This window comes from Babylonia areolata, chromosome 7 (assembly GCF_041734735.1).
Source record: "Babylonia areolata isolate BAREFJ2019XMU chromosome 7, ASM4173473v1, whole genome shotgun sequence".
Taxonomy (NCBI): domain Eukaryota; kingdom Metazoa; phylum Mollusca; class Gastropoda; order Neogastropoda; family Buccinidae; genus Babylonia; species Babylonia areolata.
In genome coordinates, this window is record NC_134882.1 from 7,989,746 (window position 1) to 8,013,055 (window position 23,310).

The following is a 23,310-nucleotide window of genomic DNA, read 5'->3' on the forward strand; positions in this document are numbered from 1 at the left end:
AAGAAAACAAAAAAGACGTACAGAAATGAACTTGTGAGAAGTTTAAACACAGCAATGGAGCACGACCCCCAAAAAGTTTGGAAAATACTATCTGAACTAAAAAATGCAGATAGTTCTACTCAACCGCAGAGACACACATTATCTGCAGGTAAATGGATTAATCATTTAGAAAACTTGATAAGTAGTGAAGTACCCGTTGATAAAGCTAGGAAAGAACACGTACAAAAAGAACTTGATAGAATAAAACAGACTATGCCAGTGTTTGTCCTGGACAATCCTTTTACGATGACTGAAATAATGCGAGCCGTAAAGAGTCTCAAGACCAATAAAGCCCCCGGTAAAGACGGAATTACAAGCGAAATGCTCAAAGCAAGCATGTCCAGCATCAGTGCTACTGTATGCAAGTTATTCAATGCCATATTTCAGACTGGTATTTATCCCAGTCAGTGGAAAGACGGAATAAATGTTCCTATCTTTAAAAGTGGAGACCCAACCAATCCTAACAATTATCGGGGTATAACACTCAACAGCACCTTTGGGAAACTGTTTTGTCAAGTTATCAACAGAAGAATTGAAACATACCTAGAACAAAACGAGTTACTAATAAAAGAGCAGGCTGGTTTCAGAAGGCATTCTAGAACCACTGATCACATATTCATCCTGAAAAAGATAATTGACAACACCTTAAATAAAAGAAATGGGCGTCTCTACAGCTGTTTTGTTGATTTTAATAAAGCATTTGACAATATATGGCATGATGCACTTCTCTTGAAACTAAACAAAATTGGGATAAATGGAAAATGTTTCCACATTATAAAAGAGATGTACCAAAATTCAACTGTATGTGGTAAATCAAACGACGGGTTCACAGATTCTATCGCAGTTAAAAAAGGAGTGCTTCAGGGAAATGTTATTAGCCCCACGCTATTCAATATTTTCATTAATGACATAAGAGAACATATACACGATGACACCTCACCATACATCAATGAAACAACCAAGACTCAGATCCCTTATCTGTTATATGCGGATGACATTGTGATGCTCTCGACAACAAAAGTCGGACTACAAAACAAACTAGACCAACTACATGAATACTGTCTGCAATGGGGGCTTAAAATCAACAGGGACAAAACAAAAGTCGTAATTTTCACAAAAAACGACCCCAAAATACCAGTGCTCTTTTCATGTGGCGATAACTGCATCGAAACGACGGATAGATATAAATACTTGGGAGTTATTTTTCATAAGAGTGGAAATTTTCACCTTGCTGAAGACCACTTAGCCAAACAAGGACATAAAGCAGCGCATGCTCTGAAACGCAGTGTGCGAGGGAAAGAAGTAAAAATTGATGTAATGACGCAACTGTTTGACATTTTAGTCACCCCAATTCTCAGTTACGGCGCTGAGGTGTGGTTTCCATTCAATCAAACTGCGACAAACTTCTCCACGCCCTCTATGCTGTTCAACCAATTTGATGCCTTTCTCTCCGCAAAATGCCCATCAGAAAATGTACATGTCAACTTCTGTAGGAGCTTAATGGGCGTACACAAAAGATCAATTAAGTTACCAGTCCTGGCAGAACTGGGCAGATACCCCATTTCTCTGACCGCAGTGTGTCAGGTCATCTCATTTTGGGTACACATCATAGAATCAAAAGAAGATAGCTATTTGAGGCAAGCATATGATGATATGTTATCGATGGATTCATTGGAAAAAGTTCCTTGGCTTAATTTTATCAAAAAGATACTGGTTTCAATTGGATTCTCCCACGTGTGGGAGAACCAAGGCACACTCAGCATTAAGCGACTAAAATATTCAGTCTTGAATAAACTACAGGATAAATATGTTCAATATTGGAACAGCAGAAAGAACGAGACCATTTCAAGGCTCTCCTTTTATTGCAAAATTGCAAATACTTATACATTACAACCTTACCTGATCAGCTGCAAAAATACTAAACACAGAGGAGCACTATGTCGATTGCGAATAAGTGCACATGAACTTGAAATTGAGCGTGGACGTCACTACAACGTAACTAGGAAAGACCGGCTATGTAAATCATGTGGAGTTATAGAGGATGAACTGCATTTTCTGGACAAGTGTAGTGTGTACTCTAACTTGAGGTCTCGCCTACTTGTGACAGTCAATTCCCAGTCTTCGAATCATTGGCCAGATGGCACTGGCAACACAATAATCCAAAGGCCGAGTTCTCTGTTGCCACAAAATTATTTCCAACCAGAACTGGCAAAATACATATATGAATGCTTTAAAGTTCGCAGTCCATAGCTATGTCTTATGGAATATCCTGCATGTGCTCACAACTTATTGCTTTTACTTTTTGTTTGCTTGTTGTGTTTAGTTTATAGTGTCCATAATTCCTATGATGGTTTTACGACAATTAAATGAGTTCTGAGTTCTGAGTTCTTCACACACACAAGCTCAGTAGCTCGCTCCTTCAACGAACGAAACCATCTTCCGCCGCCGGCTCTGTGATCAGCCGAACAGAAACGGCGCTCTGTGATTGGCTTTTTGACAGCCATTCAGTGGAAGATGTAGCACGGGGAAAAACATCGGCAGTTGAGGTTGATCCGACCGTCACGTCGGTGGATCGGAACATATAATTATATCCACTGCGTTAGGTGCAGTCAGTGTTTTGGCATCGTACGAACAGGAGTGTTTACCTTTGTTGGCCTACCCCTGTCTTGCATGCCAACTAACAGTACCCAAGCTTTCGAGAGATCCCAAACCCTTAGTGGGGGAAGGGTGGGTGAGGTGGGTGTGTGGGAGGGAGGGTTGACACTGGGGAGTTCTTCCGTAATGACGTCACAACACACATAGCAACGTTGTGGACAGTTTCAAAATGGCGGGCGGAGAGACAATTCCGGATGAATATGAGTTGGAAAGACTACGTGCTGAAGTTCAGCAAGAAAGGCAGATGAAGTAAGGTCAATTATTATAGGAATTAAGAGGGTCTTCTATTCGGATACGGACATTTTCTCCCGTCAAATCTGTAAAAATCAATAGAAGCTAGCTATAGCGATCTTTCAGAAACGTGTTTCTCATTGTTGACAATGTGTTAGCAAAGGTGCGCGCGCGCCCGCGTCAGTGCTTGCAGTGCGTCAGTGTGTGTGTGTTTGTTTGTTTGTGTGTGTCAGTGTGTGTGTGTCAGTGTGTGTGTGTGTGTGGATTAAATCGCCACCAGCCACCCTAAAATTGATATTTCAAGCATTGAGCCCATATGATCAATCTCAATTTATACTGTTTATTTATTTATCTATTTATTCATTTAATTTATTTCATTTTATTTTTTGTTCTTCATGACTGTGTATTAAAGTTTGAACGAGTTACAGAATAGTATATAGTATTTTACGGATGTGTGTTGTGCGCACATGGAAGTGACTACGGATTAGACTAAGTAGTCTTGGAGTGTCAGCTAGTCGTATGCTGCTCCTAATTACATTGGACACAAGCCAATGCCTAAAGCTTTTTTGGTAGACCTTTGTAGGGAAAGGCAGTTAATGCGGTCAAGAATTCTTTTAAAGTTTGCCCTGACCGTATACTCATACACTCGGTACAGCCTTCATGAATGAATGAATGTCAACAAGTTGAACCATATTTGCCAACTGTAAATCCATACAACATAGTGCATGGCCGAAGCAATACTGCACAGTGTGTACCTGACTTATATGCCTATATCTATAATTATCAAAGGACCGTGGTGCTTTCAAAACTGAGGTACACTCAAAACAAAACACTGGCAGGCATGTACATGCTAAACAATTGTTGTGTATTGTGTGAGAGAGAGAGAGAGAGAGAGAGAGAGAGAGGTTTTTCAGTTAGCAGTTTTTATGTGTTGTATTGAGAATCTTGATTATTTACCGCCATCCTCCCACGCATTTTGAAGTACTTTATGAATCACAACATCACTGGGTAAATCATATATCAAGCAATAGAAAGATGATAGAATGATTCTGTTTTATAGAGGAATCCTGCTTTGCTTAATAGAAAGATGACTTTATTTCTAGCATAAATTTGCATCAGTATCAGTTTTATCCTCTCAGTTTCTGAAATTCATCTACATCTCTCTCTCTCTCTCTCTCTCTCTCTCTCTCTCTCTCTCTCTCTCTCTCTCTCTCCCCTCTCTCTCTCCCTCTCTCTCTCTCTCTCTCCCACTCACTCTCTCTCTCACACTTTCTCTCTCTCTCCTCAGGCTCATTGTAAGGAAAATAAAAACATATTTTAAGTGCACTATCACCATCACAGAAATTTTGTTAAGACAGTGTGATGTGAACAATAAAACATGAAAGTTCGGTATACAAATACATTGATCAGTAAGTCTTACTCTTAGAATTAAACTTGATATCTGTTTATAATGAAATGAAACAAATCATTTTTACTGAGGTTTAAGCACTTTTTGTCCATTGTCTTCTTGTTAATGTGTTGTTAGGAGGGAGAGAGGTGTGACTGGCTTTGAATTTTGTATTTTAAGATGTACAATACATTTTTAGTGTTTTGCAAAGTATGTGGCTGGTTATTTTGTGGTGGGATTGGTGTTTTAGTATTGTGATATTGGGTGTGGGTTTAAGTATTGTGATACAGGATTTATATATATATATATATATATTTATATTTATATATATGTATGTATGTATTGTGCTCAGTGCATAAATTCAGGCAGTGTGATGTATGATATGTATAATAATGAGTTTGTTTAAGTTGATGATAATGTGCGTGTGTGTGTGTGTGTGTGTGTGTGTGTGTGTGTGTGGTTGTGTGTGTGTGTGAACATAAATTAGTGTTTTTGTGCTTGGTTGGATATCTGTGCAAAGTTATATATGAAATTCATCTTCGTTTTTCATTTTCAATGTTTCAGTGCATGTTTTAAACATAACCTTTTACATTGTACAGCACAGTTGAGTATATGTTTCACATAGAATTATTAGAAAATGCTTTATAAGTGATATCGTTTTCATTATTTTCCAAGGGAAATGCTGGACCAGTCGGCAGCAGAGTTGAAGGCAACAATTGATGAGCTGGAGAAGCGTTTTGATTCCATTGAAAATGAAGGTATTTTGTGACTTGAGTTGTCATGGTTACTGAAAGGGTGATCATATTTGAGGTGTCGTTCTTCTTTTCTTGTTGTTGTTGTGATTGTTGTTGTTGTTGTTTTGCAAGTGCACACACATGTGTATGTTTGTTTGTTTTTTGTTGTTTGTTGTTGTTTTGGTGTGTGTGTGTGTCTGTGTTTTTGTGTTCTCTGTTCCTTTGTGTGAGGGAGAGAAAGAGACTCCAGCAGTGTGTTATAACAGAGACCCATGATGGGAACTTCATGTCTGGTTGCCTCTAATCCTCTGGTTACAATCATGACCTGTCTTCTGAAGTGAAATTGAAGTTTGTTTCTCAAGGACCTTTTCAATAAATTGGATTAATCTTTCTGTCATCGATTTTGTAGACGAAACATGAAGCAGCATCACACAAAATACCCAACTTAACATGATGTATTGCTTAAATGAGTATAATGTCTAATGTTTCTGATACATGTATGCAAATGAATAGAAATAAATCTTCTGTTTGCATGTGCCTGTGTGTGTGCAATATGTGTATGTTGTATATGTGTGTGTGTGTGAGTATGTGTGTGTGAGTGAGTGAGTGAGTGTGTGTGTGTGTGTGTGTGTGTGTGTGTGTGTGTGTGTGTGTGTGTGTGTGAATGAATTCTGTCTAGTTTCTGTTTAACAAATGTCTCACAGTCCAACTAACACACACACACACACATACACACTCCCTCCCTGTCACTGATATTCCTTAATTTTGTTTCTCTGTTTGCTCTGACAACATTTCATTGTGAACTTCCTTTTTTCTTTTTCTTTTTTTTTCATTTGTAGTTCCAGTGTTATTGTTTATTATCCTTCACTGTGTATTCTCTTCAAAGGGTGGGGACTGGGTGCAATGAAAGCACACCATTACTTACATGTCGGTTGTCCTGAAAATAAATCATTTGACTTGTTTTGCCTCCTATCGATCTGTCTCTAAACTCCATGTTTACCAGCACCTGTTTCTTTCCTCCACACTGTTATCCACAATACTGTATATACTGTACCATAACCATACATGATGGCATATGGTCTCTGCTCTGTTCTTGTCTATGATGCTATATACTTTGTTAGCAAAAACAATATTCTATTCTACTCTGTTCTACCCTGCTCTGCTACTGCTAGCTCTTCTCTCCTCTCCTCTGTCTACTCATGCTACACCAGTTCAGTGGAGCAAATGACAACTACGTTCAGGTTTGATGTTGACCTTCCATCTGAAGCGAGAAGGCAGTTTCAGTGTTAGTTTCAGTTTCAGTTTCTCAGTGAGGCATCTCAGCATTTGGTTATGTAAATCCAGTACACTACACCTACTCTGTGAGGCGGATGCCTGACTGCAGCATAACCCAACATGCTGAGTCTTGAGTGCATGTATATATATATATATATTGATTTTGTGTACCTATCTGAGTGGACTTCTTTTGACAAAATTTTACCAGAGGATAACCCCTTTTGTTGCTATGGGTTCTTTTCCAGTGCGCCAAGTGTGTGCTGCATTGCACACGAGACCTCAGGGGTTATCATCTCATCCGAATGACTCGATGCTCGGTTTGATTTTCCAGTCAAACTTGCATGGGGAGAAAGAGTGAGGCCAGGATTTGAACCCAGATCCCTCACGGACACTGTATTGGCAGGTTTGTAAAGTTAACTCACCTTCCGCCAAGTGAGAAGGCAGAAGGGATAATAATCCCAAGACAGTGGAGAGAAGTGGGACCTATCTTACACAACAGTGACACCACCAGAATAGCAGTGCCTTAACTCACTCAGTACGGCCAGTCCACTCTTCTCCTCTACACACACCCCTCGGATGTCCAGTGGGTGTCTGAATGACCCAACCTTTAGCTTCCGTCGTCAGAACTGTGGTATTCTTTGTCAGCATTCACCTCTTCAGTATAAGAGCGTTCCGCTTGCAATATTTTGATGATGGTAATTGGGATGAAACGCTGTTAACGTCGTCTCTTTCGCTGTTCGTATGGAGAGAGTTAACACAGCAAGAATGATGGATTTTCTTGTGGATGTCCATGATTGAGAATAACCCACAGCCTTCCCATTGCAGAGTTTGGCACTCTGTTTGGCACTCTGCTATGTAAGCCAAGCAGGCGCCCATGCATAAGTGCAATATGATACCATGCATACCCTTCCAGTGCAGTGCAACACTGTATACAGTGCAATACAAATTACAGTGGTATGCAACTTTCAACCAGATCAGATTCAGCATTGTATCAAACATTAAACATAGTGTTAGAAGTCATGTAAATAATAAACATAACAAGGAACAGGAAAATACTTCTTTTTTTTTAAAGCAATTAAGCACTAATATTTTGTTGTTAGGAAATATATCAGTCAAGAAATTAATTGTATAGCACAACCGATAATCTGGTGAATGTATGGAAAATAGTACTGGTTATTTCTCGGCAGGTACGGTATACATACAGAAAGTTTTGTTTTAGTTTTGTTGTCATTTCCAGGCAGTGACTAGTTTCAATCTCTCTGTCGTTTTGTGTCGTTTTTTTTTTTTTTTTTTGTTTTTTTTTTTGCTTAGTGGTGGATTGTTTGCTTTCCTCAGCAGGTGGGCGAAGGTTTTGTATGCTCTTTGGGTATGGTCCCTTTGTGCTTTTTGTTTCTTCGTCTCAGTCAGCGCTGCACTCTCTGTCACATTATCTGCAGTTTGCTTGATCGCACTGTCACCGTGTCTCTTGTTTTTGTTGCTGTTGTTTTGACTCTGTAATCATGGGAGTCTAATGTAATCATGCTGTCTAGATTGTTCCATGCGTCTTTAGTCTGTGTCTGCGGTAAACTTTGAACTCTGGCATTTTCTCAGTGATCACAGTTAACTAGTTGTTATAGGAACTGAACTGTGCAGAATGACCAGTAAGACTTCTTCACTGATGATTAAAAAAAAAAAAAAAAAAGAAAGAAAGAAAGAAACCATATGGCAAGGTAGAGTGAAAGATCAGTGTTTGAGGTCATCATATGAAGCAAAGAATAAAACCTTGCAGAAACAACCAAGCGCAACATTTTCTTTTTAACCCATTTTTATCTAGATTGGTGCAGTAATTACCTACATAGGAGGAGATCATTACCAATTGTTGAAATGTGCGGTTGATAGGCAGTGTTGCTAATGGACAAATTTTTTTGCACAAAACAAGTCTCAGTCTCATGAATGGTGGTACAGTAAATGTTGGTGATGATGTTGTTTGTGAGATACATTCAAGGCTTTAACATCCACACCCACCTCAAATGACATAACCAGTAAGGGATAACTATTCCAACTTCGTGAGAGGAAGAAGCCTAACTCAGCACTAACACTACTAGAAATGGCACCATGTTGAGATGGATATCAGCTATACGCATTTTTATGCTGGGTGTCTGTGATATAAACACAAAATATTTTGAATGTTTGCATGGTGGTGATGACCAAGCACCCATTCATAATGACGATGATGTTTTTGTTGTTTTGTGTGTGTGTGTGTGTGTGTGTGTGTGTGTGATGTGTGTGTGTCCGATGTGTGTGTGTGTGTGTGTGTGATGTGTGTGTGTGTTATGTGTGTGTGTGATGTGTGTGATGTGTTGATGTGTGTGTGTGTGTGATGTGTTGATGTGTGTGTGTGTGTGTGTGTGTTTGATGTGTGTGATGTGTGTGTGTGTGTGTGAGTGTGTGTGTGTGATGTGTGTGTGTGTGCGTGCATGTGTGTGTGTGTGTGTGTGAAAATAATCAAAGATTAGTGTAGCATAGCATGGAATAATAATGGCATGAGAATAATATCAGAGCACGAACAAAGAGGTGCTTTTAATCTCTTTTTTAATTCCTGTGTTGGGTTGTAATGGACACCTGTGTCAGAGAGAGAGAATGTGTGTGTGTGTGTGTGTTTGTGTGTGTGTGTGTGTGCATAAGTTTGTGTTTGTGTGTAGGAATATTTTGTGCTTTTAGGTGTGACTGTTCATATCTGCAGTGTGTAGTACTGTCTGTATATAGCTTTTTGTTGTTTTTTTCTTGTCGTCAAATTTGAACACAATAAATACTGTAATTATCACTATTATATTATCATGTAGGTGTTTGAGAACTTCTGTTTAATAATTTTTCTTATTAGTTTTCACTTGGTAATCAGTGCATGACTCTGTTAGTTACTTACATTTTTCTTTTCCCCTTCTGTAATTATAAACAGTTATGTAGTAAACAGACATTGCATGGGAACTGTTTCTTCATTTTTTTAGTTAGTTTTTCTAAATACTTTATTCACCAATGCATGCATGACATTTATATTTATATATATATAGAGAGAGAGAGAGAGGGGAGAGAGAGAGAGAGATGATACATAAATATATTTTTACCCATATATATATATATTAGATAGATAGAGATATATAAATGTGTAGATATGTCTATAGTTTTATATATTCTTACATGTATATCTGTTCTTTCCATAGCTATTGTTATGGAGGTTCTTTTTTCAATTTTTGTTACCTCTTTTTCTAATAGTCTTGATCCATGTAGATATTCCTTTTAGTTGAACAACGAGCAGTGTTCTAACATTGACATTAATAATATATACATATATATATATATATATATATATGTATTCTTGTAGTAAATTTATAAATTAAAAAAGAATTGGCAACAGCCTAACAATTCAACAAACTAGCAAGTTCAGCATTTGATTTAATTTGATTTTAGAACAGAAAAGAAAAAGAATGATGTTTTGTACGGTGCGCTTATAATACTTTTGAAAATGTGTATTTTGAACATTTACTTCAGATCCAGTTTTGTGTGTATGTGTATGTGTGTGTGTGTGTGTGTATGTGTGCATGTGTGTGTGTGCATATGGTGTGCACGTGTGTGTGTGTGTGTGTGTGTGTGAGAGAGAGAGAGAGTGTGTGTGTGTGAGAGAGAGAGAGAGAGAGAGAGAGGTATATGTGTGTATTATACATTTATATACTGAGAGAGCATATCTAACATAATTCCAGCTTGTGTGTGGCTAGTTATCTATTTCTATCAAGCTGTGATTCATTGATTTATTGTGAACCCAGCTGTATAAGCATGCATAGGGTATTGTTTGATTGTTTTTAATTCTGAGGTGAAATAACATCACTTTTTGTCAACGTAAATGTGGTCAAATGGAAAGTTAAGCATAAAGTGGATAATGACAAACTGTCTTTTGTATTCTGAAGTCCTGCTACATGTAACTTGTAAACACACACACACACACTTGTAAGGCATGCTACACTCAAACAGAGCCATGCACACACACACACACACACACACACACACACACACACACACACACACAACGCGCACGCACGCACACACACACACACACACACACACACACACACACACACACACACACACACACACACACACACACACAAAATGTGACTTCTGAACAAAAGTAATTCCTCTTTTGAAGTAATAAGCTCATTTATTTTGCTAAATGAACACAGTTATTCAAATATCACATTAACCATTAACGGGGGGGGGGGTGGGGGGGGTAGTGATTACCAAACAGTACTGCCCTTTTTATGATTAAAAAAAAAAAGTATATTTTGCTTATGAGAATGTTTATTCTGATATTACATTAACCATCAGAGTTATTAAAAAAAAAAAAAAAAAAAATGATACAATTACGCAAATCAAATTTTCCATTTTTGAAATAATGTGCATGTTTATTCTGGTATTTGATTAACTGTCAGAGTTACAATAGATTAACCCCTTGACTGCTGCTGGAGACAGACTGAGCTTGCAGGTCAGGGTGTCAGTTACTGTTATTTCTTTGGACTTCTTTGGATCACATTACTTTTGTTTGGAAAAAAAAAAAAAAAAAACAACTTCGAAATACACAAAAGAGTAGTCAAAGACTCAGCAGTCAAGGGGTTAAGTATGAGAGTTATGCAAAACATGACTCCCAAACCACCCTCCCCATTCTGCCTCCCTGCACGGCGGGCACGGTGTGTATAGTAGCGTGTTTGGCATGGCGTGTAACGTGTTTGACATGGCGTGTAACGTGTTTGGCATGGCGTGTAACGTGTTTGGCGTGGTGCTGCCAGGCAACGAGTGGAAGACGCGCTTTGAGACGCAGCAGGAGATGAACCAGCAGCTGGAGCGGCAGGTGATCATGCTGCAGGACAAGGTGGAGGACGCTCGCCGCAACCTGCGGGAAGGTCAGTGTGCCCTGGAGTGACGGCCTAGAGGTAACGCGTCCAACTAGGAAGCGAGAGAATCTGAGCGCACTGATTCAAATCACGGCTCAGCCGCTCGATATTTTCTCCCCCTCCACTAGACCTTGAGTGGTGGTCTGGACGCTAGTCATTCAGATGAAACGATAAACCGAGGTCCCGTGTGCAGCATGCACTTAGCGCACGTAAAAGAACCCACGGTGACAAAAGGGTTGTTCCTGGCAAAAATCTGTAGAAAAATCCACTTCGATAGGAAAAACAAATAAAACTGCACGCAGGAAAAAATACCAAAAAATGGGTGGCGCTGTAGTGTAGCGACGCGCTCTCCCTGGGGAGAGCAGGCCAAATTTCACACAGAGAAATCTGTTGTGATAAAAAGAAATACAAAATACAAATATGATTGTCAGTGACGGGCGCAATAGCCGAGTGGTTAAAGCGTTGGACTGTCAATCTGAGGGTCCCGGGTTCGAATCACGGTGACGGCGCCTGGTGGGTAAAGGGTGGAGATTTTTCCGATCTCCCAGGTCAACATATGTGCAGACCTGCTAGTGCCTGAACCCCCTTCGTGTGTATATGCAAGCAGAAGATCAAATACGCACGTTAAAGATCCTGTAATCCATGTCAGCGTTCGGTGGGTTATGGAAACAAGAACAAACCCAGCATGCCCAAGTTACATCCCCCACTCCCTTTGCCAAGAGGGTTTTAGGGCAGTCGGTGTTGGGATAGTTCCCAAAGGTCAACTATCCCCCCAAGGCTGCAGCGCTAAGAGCCAGTGCAATTTTGCCTCCTAGTTTAAGAGTCATCACACTCGGCTTATATCACAGATTGACATAAGTTTCCATTTGGGCCAACAGCAAAGTGAGAGCTGTATTATCAATGGTTTCTCCAGTCAATGGGAAACCATTTACAGCTTAGTCTTTTGTGAAGGACTATGACTTTCAAACTAGGAGGCAAAATTGCACTGGCACTTAGTGCTGCAGCCTTGTGGGCTAGTTGGCCTTTGGGAACCATCCCAACGCCGACTGTCCTAAAACCCTCTTAGCCAAGAGAGTGGGGATGTACTTGGGCAAGACACTCTCCACTATAATCAAATTCTAGCCCAAATAGTCGGAACAGCAGTTGCCTCCTCTGCTGTTCTGATGGTCATAGTCAGACATGACTGACTATCATATATTAAGAGTCATAGTCCTTTACAAAAGACTATACTGTAAATGATTTCCCACTGCAGTGGAGAAACCATTGATAATACAGCTCTCACTCTGCTGTTTGTCCAACTGTAAACTTACATCAATCTGTGAAATAGGCTGAGCGTTGGGCCTGACACTGACCAGGTAAAGGTGTACTTACTTACTTTAGTACTGTCCATTATGCCCTCTGGCAGGTGTGTTTCGGGGTCTTTTTCAACTGCTCTGCACCAGGGGAGACGCTCACTCAATTCTGGCTCTGCGACTAAGCTGTTATTGTTGTCTGTCAGTAGGTGGTTCAGTGGTTGGTGGCCTGTGTACGGTCAGCCAGAACAGGCACTACTGAACATCACTGGTTGTGACTCAGCAGCAGTGCAGTGGCTCCTCTGGTGTGTGGCATCATGGCAACCTGATGTCAGTAGTTCCCTGTAGACTGCCGATGCTGGGACTGCAACAGAGGAACCTTGTGTGGCTGTGTGTGGGGCGGTTCGGGAGGGGAGGGGGGGTGGGGCTTGGAATGAGTGGCGTGGGGGTATTGCCTGTAAACTTTGCGCAAATGATTGGACAGCAAAAGAAATATAAGGTTTTGGCAAGGTATTGGCGGCAAAAGGGGAGTCTTGCACTGACCTTGCCTTGCCTGACTGGAGGCTTGACAAAGAGGCCACCATCAGCCTCAGAGTTCCTGGCATCACCACCAAAGACCAGCTACTCTCAAGATCCTGACTCTGGCCATGATAGAGGAGTCCTACCCAGCCAGCTACTGGACCCATGTATACATGGATGGATCAGCGGAGGAAGCCACATACAATGGAGGCAGTGGTGTCTACGTCAGATTTCCCGATGGAGAGCACAGCAGCATCGCACTCCCTGGAGGAAAGCTCTGTTCCAATTTCAGAGCTGAAGTCCTGGCCATCAAAACAGCAGCAGAATTCCTCTCCTCCTGTGGAAAGCCCCTCGGCAGCATCTCCATCTTCACTGACTCCATGTCCACACTCCAGGCCCTTGACTACCCTGATCCTGGTCCACTGATCCAGTCCCTTAAGGCCTCCCTCACAACCCTTACCCAAACAGCCCCAATGACCCTCTAGTGGGAGCCTGCACATGTAGGCCTCCCAGGCAACAAGCATGCAGACCACCTTGCTAAGGAAGGAAGCCAGCTCACACAGCCAACCATTCCTGCCACGTATGAGGAAGCAAAAACTCTCCTCCGCAGCAGATTCCGAAGAGGCTGGGTCACCCTGAACAGAGGCTACAAGGCACACCAAGATCCCATCAGGACACTTGAGAGAAGACACCAGACTACCATCTACCGCCTTCGCATAGGACACTGCAACCTCCGAGCACACCTGAAGAGGATTGGAGTGGCAGCCACATCCATATGTGATTGCAGCCAGGCTGACCAGACCCCATCCCATATTCTCCAAGACTGCCCCCTGTATGAGAAGATGCAGCAGCAGTCCTGGCCTGGGGGTGCTGACCTCAACACCAAGCTCTGGGGGACAGCATCCGATCTTCACTGGACGTCCAAGTTTGTGGCATCCCTCGGACTTCAACCCTGACTGCGTAGCTGTCGAACGCAAAGAAGAAGAAGAAGAAGAAGAGGCCAGGTGTTCTTTGGCCTTTCTTACTTGCATCTACCTTCAGTTGTCCAGTGAAGAGTCATATATGTGTGTGTGGTGTGTTGTGTGTGTGGTGTGTTGTGTGTGTGCATGTGCATGCATATGAGCAAGTGAATCTTGGAGTGGTTACTCAGTAGAACTTCATTCAGTGCTGTCAGAGTTGTCAAAAAAAGTTTTAAATTTCCCTCTCACTCTGTCTCTCTGTCTCTCTCTCTCTCTCTCTCTCTCTCTCTCTCTCTCTCTCCCTCTCTCTCTCTCTCTGTGTCTCTCTCTCTCTTCCCATTTCCTGTGAACACCTTCCTGCATCACTGTCACAGCGAACAAGACACCAAGAGACAACCGGAACTTTGATGACATGGCGGATGTAAGTCTATGTGTATTTTACATGTGTGTGTGTGATGTGTGTGTGTGTCTATGTGTTTGTTTGTGTATGATTGTGTGTTTATGTGTGTGTGTGTGTGTGTGTGTTATTTGTATGTGTTCATGTGTATATGGGTGCATGTGTATGTGTGTGTGTGTGTTGTATGTATGTAACTTGTGTGTGTTCATGTGTGCGTGGATGCATGTGTGATTTGTGTGTGTGTCTATGTGTTTGTTTGTGTATGATTGTGTGTTTATGTGTGTGTGCGTGTGTGTCATTTGTATGCGTTCATATGTATATGGGTTCATGTGTATATGTGTGTGTGTATGACGTGTGTGTGTGTGTGTGTGTGTGCATATGTGTGTGTGTGTAAAAAGAGGTATTTGGTCTACATGTGCAGTGAGCGACTGCTGACATCTACCGTAGGCTGTAGATGTCTGTATCACAAAGGAAATGAACTTTTTTTTCTTTTTTTTTATGTGTGTGTTCCAGAGTGAGTGTATTACATTGACAGAAAAACATGATAATGAATGTTGCCATGCTGATGATAGTTCTGCACAGTTCAGTTTTGCATTTTGTCTTGTCGTCTTTCTGCATGTTTTTGCTGAAGTTTATCTTTCTGCATTTTTTTTTTGTTTGTTTGTTGTTTTGTTAGTCTTCATCTAATTTATGCCTCCTTTTCATATAATTCAGCTTCTTTCTTGAAAATTAATGTTCATATTTCTGCATCTTTTTGGAAATTTCATGATTCTGCATCTTTCTTTTTTTTTCTTTTTTTTTTTCTTTTTTTTTATAACGTCTATGTTTCTACATCATAAATATTCATGTTTCTGCATCTCTTTTTTTTTTCAATGTTAATGCTTCTGCTTTTTTGGGTTGTTGGTTTTTTTTTTTGTTTGTTTGTTTTTTTTATTTTTTATTTTTTACTATAATGTTCATGTTTATCAATTCTTTTGGAAATGTTTTTTCAGCATCATTTTTGGAAGTGTGTTCTTTTTGCCGATGGTTGCTGATATCGTTCTGTGACTTTTTTTTTTCTTTTTTTCTTTTTTTCTTTTTAATAGAAATGTTCATCTTTCTGCAGCATCATTTTGGCAGATGCTCATCTTTTGTTGTTGTGGCTGCAATCACCATCCTTTTTTTTTTTTGCTGATGCTCATGTCATGTCTCAGGCCAGCCCACAGATGATCAAGGCTCTGGACAGGGAGAAAAATCTTCTGGCCAACCAGCTGAGAGACCTGGAATGGCGGCTGGATCAGGAGTCAAAGGTACTACGTTTGGGTTTTGTTCTGCGGGGGAGTGCGGGCGGGGGTTGGGGGGGGGGGGGGGGCGGAGGGCTGAGGATGGGGTTGTTGTTGTTATTGTTGTTGTTGTTGTTGCTGTGTGTGTGTGTGTGGTCTGTGTGTGTGGTCTGTGTGTGAATAGAATAGAATAGATTTTATTGTCATGAAACCGGAAGGTTTATAAGACAATTGCAATGGTAAATGAATGAACGAATGAAAAACACACAATTTATCAATCAGTTAATGCGGTAAATTGCAGCAGCATTCATACACAAATTTTCCTAATCTTGTTTGTATATATTCATCATCTGTTAGCATCACCTGACTGGGAATATGTCCTGTGTTATTCGAATTTTGAATATCCTTTAAAAATTGTTGCCTTAAGGTTTTATATTTAATACAATGATCAAGAAGATGGATTTCGTCTTCCAGGATGTTACATTTGTTGCACAATCTGTCTTCTTGTGGAATATTTAAATATCTACCTTTCTCAATCTTTAGGTCATGCGCGCTTATTCTGAGTTTCGTTAAAGCTTGTCTGTGTTTTGTATCTGATATATTTAAAAGGTAGGTTTCAGTTTTGTATTCTGCTACAATCGTATTGTAAAATTTTAGCTTTAATGTTTTTTCTCTTTTCTCTTTCCAGTATTTGATATATTCATTTTCTAATTTTTTATACACGACGTATTTCAGTCTATGTACGTTGAATGTGAATTGATTTTTCCAAATGTGATCAAGGCCTATAATTTCGAGTATCTTTTTAACAAAAATCAACCATGTGGAAGTTGTATTTTCTTGTTGGTACATGGACTTATATATTTTGTTGATGAGGGAAGTTTCTGGTAATTGAATAATGTGAATCCAATATGTAATAATTTGGCACATTATCTTTAAACTTATTGGGAATCTGCCCAGTTCACCTAACACAGGAAGCACCATAGCTTTTTTGTGTACTCCAAGTAATTGCTTACAGAATTTAATGTGTAATTTTTCATGTGGAAACTTATTCGATAAGCAGTCGTCAAAAAGATGTGCTAAATCAAAAGAATCATCCGGTTTGACTTGGTAAGGTAACCATACCTCCGCCCCATAAATCGATATTGGCGTTATCAAAGTATCATATAGTTTAGATATGGTACCTGGATTGATGTTGCTAGCTTTGAATGTTCTTCGTAAAGTATGCAATGCTTTGTTTGCTTGTTTAGTTAGGTGTTCCTGTGCTCTTATCAGACTTCCACTTTTGTGGAATATAACTCCTAAATATTTATATTCTTCTGCTGTTTGTATTATATCTTCCCCACAGTAGAAATATATTGGTACTTTTGGGTCAGATCTTGTAAAGATTACCACTTTCGTTTTTTCTCTATTAATTTTTAATCCCCAACTATGGCAATATGTGTTCAAATTATGTAATTTTTGTTGTAATCCTTTTCTTGTTAAAGACAGAATAACCAGATCATCAGCATAAAGTAAACATGGTACATTGGTGGGTGAAACAGCATTGAATTTTGGAGAATCGTTACTTTCCATAGATTTTACAATATCATCTATGAAAATATTAAATAAAGTTGGGCTTAGTGTATTGCCCTGTTGTACACCCTTCTGTACAGTTATTTCTGTGCTGAGACCTCCGTATGAATTTATTTGAATTTTGGAATTATCATACATGTCTTTAATTATATCAAAGCATTTTCCAGTTATGCCCATTCTCTTCAACTTTAGGAACAGGGCATCATGCCAAACATTATCAAAGGCTTTTTCAAAATCTACAAAACAACCGTATAATCTACCATTTTTTACTTTTATTACTTCATTAATGACCTTTTTTAGAATGAAGATTTGATCAGTTGTTCTGTAGTGTTTCCGAAATCCAATTTGTTCCTTTGTTAGGCGTTCACCTTGTTCTAGGTACTCAGTTATTCGATTATTTAATATTGTGCAGAATACTTTTCCCAAGGTATTGGTTAATGTTATTCCCCGATAATTATTTGGATCTCCCGGGTTCCCATTTTTATACAATGGAATGTTTAAACCATTTTTCCAACATTCTGGATATATACCTTGAGTGAAAATAATGTTAAACATTTTTTGAATGATATTGATAGTTATTGGAAGACTTGTTTTGACCATTTCGTTTGTAATGCCGTCCAATCCTGGTGATTTATTATTTTTTTGATGCTTGCACGCTTTCTTGATTTCTCTGTTTGATATTGTTAAGTTGATATTTGAAAGCAGACTCTCATCTGTTAGACTGTTTTTAAGTTCGTTTCTGATTTTTTGCCTTTGTTTTTCTTCTACATTCACCTCTTTGCCAATGAGCTTTTCCAGATGTGAAATCCATATGGATGTATTCAACTGATATTTGCGTGTGGCATTCTCGCCTGCAGTTTGTAAACTTTTTAATGTTTTCCACGCAGTGTTTGGATCTTTATAAAGGACGTCGCTGATTTTATTCGCAAGATCGTTTGTGTACATTCTTTTCTTTCGTCTTAACAGTCTGTTATAGATCTTACGTTTGGAAAAATATTTTTTGCATAGGGATTTATTATATGGATGCCTGTTTATGGCATTCAGTATCGATCTAAGATCTTTCCTGTGTTCATAACATTCACAATCAAACCATTTTTTAATGTTTTTTCTTTTGCGCTTACGAACGTTTGTTTTCTTCCTAAGACTTACATTAGCCGCAAATTTCATCATTTGTGTAAAATCATTAATAGTATTGTTTAGTGCTAGTTTAGAAATCCCGGTATCATTTTCAATATACGTATCTAATCTTTGTTCTATTTGAACAAGTTGGGTTTTTATCCATGGCATGTTGAAAGCTCTTAAATATTTCTCGTCTGAGAAGGCATCCCATAAGTATCGGTGTGTGACGTCTTCAGCTTTAAATGTTTCTTTTCGTGACGTTTTAACTGATACTGAATTCCTTTCTGATTTTATCGAAAATCCAGTTACGAAAAAACTTAATTCCATCGGACAGTGATCTGAAAAAGATTTAAGGGGATGAACTTTCATATGTAAGATGTCTTTTTTCATGGTGGTAGAACAAATAAAATAATCAACAACACTACAACCATTTGGACTATAGCATGTAAAGTGTCCATCTAAATCACCCAGTGTTCTTCCATTGAGGATACACAAATTATTGTCAGTGCATATGGACGCCAGTCTTCTACCAGCTTTTTGTACATAGCCATCCATTGAATTTCTGTTATATATCAAATCACAATGATCATTATAAGGTAAGTTACATCTGTTGTTTTCATGTTCCATTTGAATGAAATCTGGTATCACAGCTGTTCGTGCATTGAAATCTCCACAAAGTATGTGTGTGTGTGTGTGTGTGTCTGTGTGTGTCTGTGTGTGTGTGTGTGTGTCTCTGTGTGTGTGTCTGTGTGTGTGTCTGTGTGTGAGTGTGCCTGTGTGTGTGTGTCTCTGTGTGTGTGTGTGTGTATGTTGTGTGTGTCTGTGTGTGTGGTGTGTATGTGTGTGTGTGTGTGTCTCTGTGTGTGTGTGTCTCTGTGTGTGTGTGTCTGTGTGTGTGTGTGGTGTGTGTGTGTGCATGTCTGTGTGTGTGTCTGTGTGTGTGTGTGTGTGTGTGGTGTGTGTGTGTGTGTGTGCGTGTCTGTAAAAAAAATGCTTGATGCTTATATCATACAAAATAACAGCACCTACCAGTTGATAATGCTGAATACAGAACTAATAATGATAATAATAATGATGATGATGGTGAATAAAAGATATGAAAGGAAAAAAAATTATATTTTGAAGCACAAAGAAACCTCAGTCAGAATTCTGCTCAAGAAAATAACCATAAACCCAGTGTATTTTAACATCGCAAGTTTCACTATCGGTGCCCTGGGCAAGGTTGTGTGAGTGATCTTAGCATGCAGTGCTCAGTTGGCTCAGAGTCAAGATTTTTTTTCCTGAGCCTCCACTACTTCCACAATCTTAACAGTGCTAAGTAAGTTTGCTCAGCATTAAGATTTCCCTAAGCCTGTGCAGATTCATTGATTGAAGAAAATCCTTCGCACTGGGCAAACTTAATGCTACAAAGATCTCTTCTTCTTCTTCTTCTTCTGCGTTTGTGGGCTGCAACTCCCACGTTCTCTCGTATGCACATGAGTGGATTTTACGTGTATGACCGTTTTTACCCCGCCATATAGGCAGCCATACTCCGCTTTCAGGGGTGTGCATGCTGGGAATGTTCTTGTTTCCATAACCCACCGAACGCTGACATGGATTACAGGATCTTTAACGTGCACATTTGATCTTCTGCTTGCATATACACACGAAGGGGGTTCAGGCACTAGCAGGTCTGCACATATGTTGACCTGGGAGATCGTAAAAATCTCCACCCTTTACCCACCAGGCGCTGTCACCGTGATTCGAACCTGGGACCCTCAGATTGAAAGTCCAACACTTTAACCACTCGGCTATAGTGCCCGTCGCTACAAAGATCATTTCTGCAACGCAAGTGAGGTCCGCACTTGTCATAATTCCCTACATGTATGACTATGCTAGTGCCTGTGCTTGGCAGTTTCTAGACTTAACCCAGCAACCCCTCAAAGCGCCCACCTTATCAGAAAAAGGATGTTATTGCAGAAAAGAGCACCAGATGTGAGCAGGCTTCCTGTCACCTTACATGTTTCGGAGTACTAACCAATGACGGGCGCAATAGCCGAGTGGTTAAAGCATTGGACTGTCAATCTGAGGGTCCCAGGTTTGAATCACAGTGACGGCGCCTGGTGGGTAAAGGGTGGAGATTTTTACGATCTCCCAGGTCAACATATGTGCAGACCTGCTAGTGCCTGAACCCCCTTCGTGTGTATATACAAGCAGAAGATCAAATACGCATGTTTAAGATCCTGTAATCCATGTCAGCGTTTGGTGGGTTATGGAAACAAGAACATACCCAGCATGCACACCCCCGAAAACGGAGTATGGCTGCCTACATGGCAGGGTCAAAATGGTCATACATGTAAAAGCCCACTCGTGTGCATACGAGTGAACGCAGAAGAAGAAGAAGTACTAACCAATTCTCTTAGTGTAGTCTCAGTAGAATATAATATGTTAGGGAGTGTGTGCAGACCCACTTTCGTTGGAATTTCTTTGGGGTTCCTCGTTTATTTTTAGCGAGGACTGTGTGGTCATGTGCATCTCGATTTTCTTTTTTTTTCCAGGTCACCGAAAGGATAGAATTTCATCATGGAAATTGCTGTTTGGACGAAAGGATTTTTAACATTTTCAGTGCCTATTTTTTGCAAGTTTACAAGATGTATTTGGTTTTATAATTACACCCATTATTTGCTTTAGTCTTCTGTGTTTACTTTGAGCGTGTTTCTTGTCATTTATCAGCCATTACGTATTCGAACTGATCCATCTGTAAACTCTGCCGAAAAGTTGTCCAAACAAAAGTTGTCCAAACTCAGAGAGAAACCAGTTACAGTGGTGGGGTGTCCATGTCATCATATGACCTACTTCTCTCTCTTCAAGCGACGAAAAGTCCACCGCAAAAGTGGGCTGCACACCCTTCCTAACGTTCATTAATTCCACCGGAGTTGAATATTTGATCAGTAAGAATGTGAACATACAAACGAAACATGACAGCAACCTGTTGGTCCTTATCATTTGCAGGCTTACCACAAAGCCAATGACGAGCGCAAGCAGTACTCTTTGGAAATCAACGCGGCCAAAGGGACGATCAGCGAGATGAAGAGCAGACAGAAGATGATTACGGCACCAGGACAGGAACCCGGCAGTACTCCTCGCAGTTACCGTGACACCACTGGGTGAGTGTTTCGTAAAGTCATCCTGTGGTGACTGACTGACATTCAAGCCTTTGGAAGATTTTTTTTTTTTTTTTTTTTTTAACACAGTTATCTTTTTTTCTTTTCTTTTTTTTTTTTTCTTTTTCTCAAGGCCTGACTAAGTGCGTTGGGTTACGCTGCTGGTCAGGCATCTGCTTGGCAGATGTGGTGTAGCGTATACGGATTTGTCCGAACGCAGTGACGCCTCCTTGAGCTACTGAAACTGAAACTGAAACTGAGACAATATGGGGAAGTACTGCTTTTGCAGAACAAAAGTAAATCTGTTATCAGTCTTTTTATCACAGGTAATTCATTATCTTCTGCATAAAAATGATTCACAATCTCTCTTTACATAACAAGTGTTTCACAATCTGACTTTTTACAAGTGATTTAGAATCTATCTTTTACAAGTGATCATTATCTTTTATATTACAAGTGATTCACAATTTATATTGCATGTGACTCACAGTCTTTTACAAGTGATTCACAATCTAGCTGTTACATTACAAGTGATTCACAATTTATATTACAAGTGGCCCACAGTCTTTTACAAATGATTCACAATCTATCTTGACATAACACGTGATTCACAATATCTGTTTCACATTACAAGGGATTCACAATCTGTCTTTACATGACAAGTGATCTTTCTTTATTGTGAGTGATTGATATCTTTTTTCTTTTTTTTGTGAATGGTTCATGGTTGTGTCTTTCACAAATAGCAAGTCAGTCATGGTGTGTTCAGAGATGCCAACTGTAATATTTTGCCGTATTTTGTTATGCTCGATCGCAGTTTTTTCCAATGTTAGGTCAACATCAAAATTGTTCTCAATGAGTTCATTTTCGACTGCATAGCATGGTCCTTGCTTTTCTTTCGTAACATTACCCAGACACTCTAGACCTATCGGTCACGAGACCAGGACAGACACTTCTTATACCTTGGTTTCACGTGATGATGCTCAGCTAATCATGCACGTCTTTACATTGAAACAGCATTGAGTGGACCTTCTTCTTTGTTCGTGGGCTGCAACTCCCACGTTCACTCGTATATACACGAGTGGGCTTTTACGTGTATGACCGTTTTTACCCCGCCATGTAGGCAGCTATACTCCGCTTTCGGGGGTGTGCATGCTGGGTGTGTACTTGTTTCCATAACCCACCAAACGCTGACATGGATTACAGGATCTTTAACGTGCGTATTTGATCTTTTGCTTGCGTATACACACGAAGGGGGTTCAGGCACTAGCAGGTCTGCACATATGTTGACCTGGGAGATCGGAAAAATCTCCACCCTTTACCCACCAAGCGCCGTCACCGAGATTCGAACCCGGGACCCTCAGATTGAAAGTCCAATGCTGTAACCATTCGGCTATTGCGCCCGTCATTGAGTGGACCAATCAGCTTAACCGTAGCAGTTACACCGTGTTGCAGGTTGGACCAAGTGTGTGTATGCTTTGTAGATAAAATGTACATTTGCTGATGTGGCTCAGAGTCCGAGTGTTCCTACCAGATCAAAAATGTGCCTACCAAATTTCCTGATTGTTCCTACAGACACTTGACAGGGGTCGATATCTCTGTGTGTTTCAGAAATATTCCAAACGACCAGAGGATCATCGATCCCAAACGAGGCCCAATAAAGAAAACAGCTGGGGTGAAAAGTCTTCCCAGCTTGGAAGCTTGAAAGGGACCATCATTGGACTGACAGTGGATTTGGTTTTACAGGGGGGTGGGGTGGTAAGTGGGGTGGAGTGGGGAAGGGCGGGGGGTAGACATTTCCACCAACACG

At 40.1% G+C, this 23,310-nt stretch overlaps 1 protein-coding gene across 1 annotated transcript; it reads left to right on the forward strand.

The window, feature by feature from the left end:
* Nucleotides 1-2,854: 2,854 nt before the first annotated feature.
* Nucleotides 2,855-23,242, forward strand: LOC143284139 (coiled-coil domain-containing protein 169-like). The gene is made up of 7 exons (XM_076590793.1): nucleotides 2,855-2,943; nucleotides 4,988-5,070; nucleotides 11,136-11,249; nucleotides 14,385-14,431; nucleotides 15,601-15,696; nucleotides 21,352-21,506; nucleotides 23,112-23,242. Exons 1-7 carry the CDS (start codon nucleotides 2,864-2,866, stop codon nucleotides 23,203-23,205), a joined length of 669 nt encoding a protein of 222 aa, XP_076446908.1. The 5' UTR covers nucleotides 2,855-2,863; the 3' UTR covers nucleotides 23,206-23,242.
* The last annotated feature ends 68 nt before the right edge of the window (nucleotides 23,243-23,310 follow it).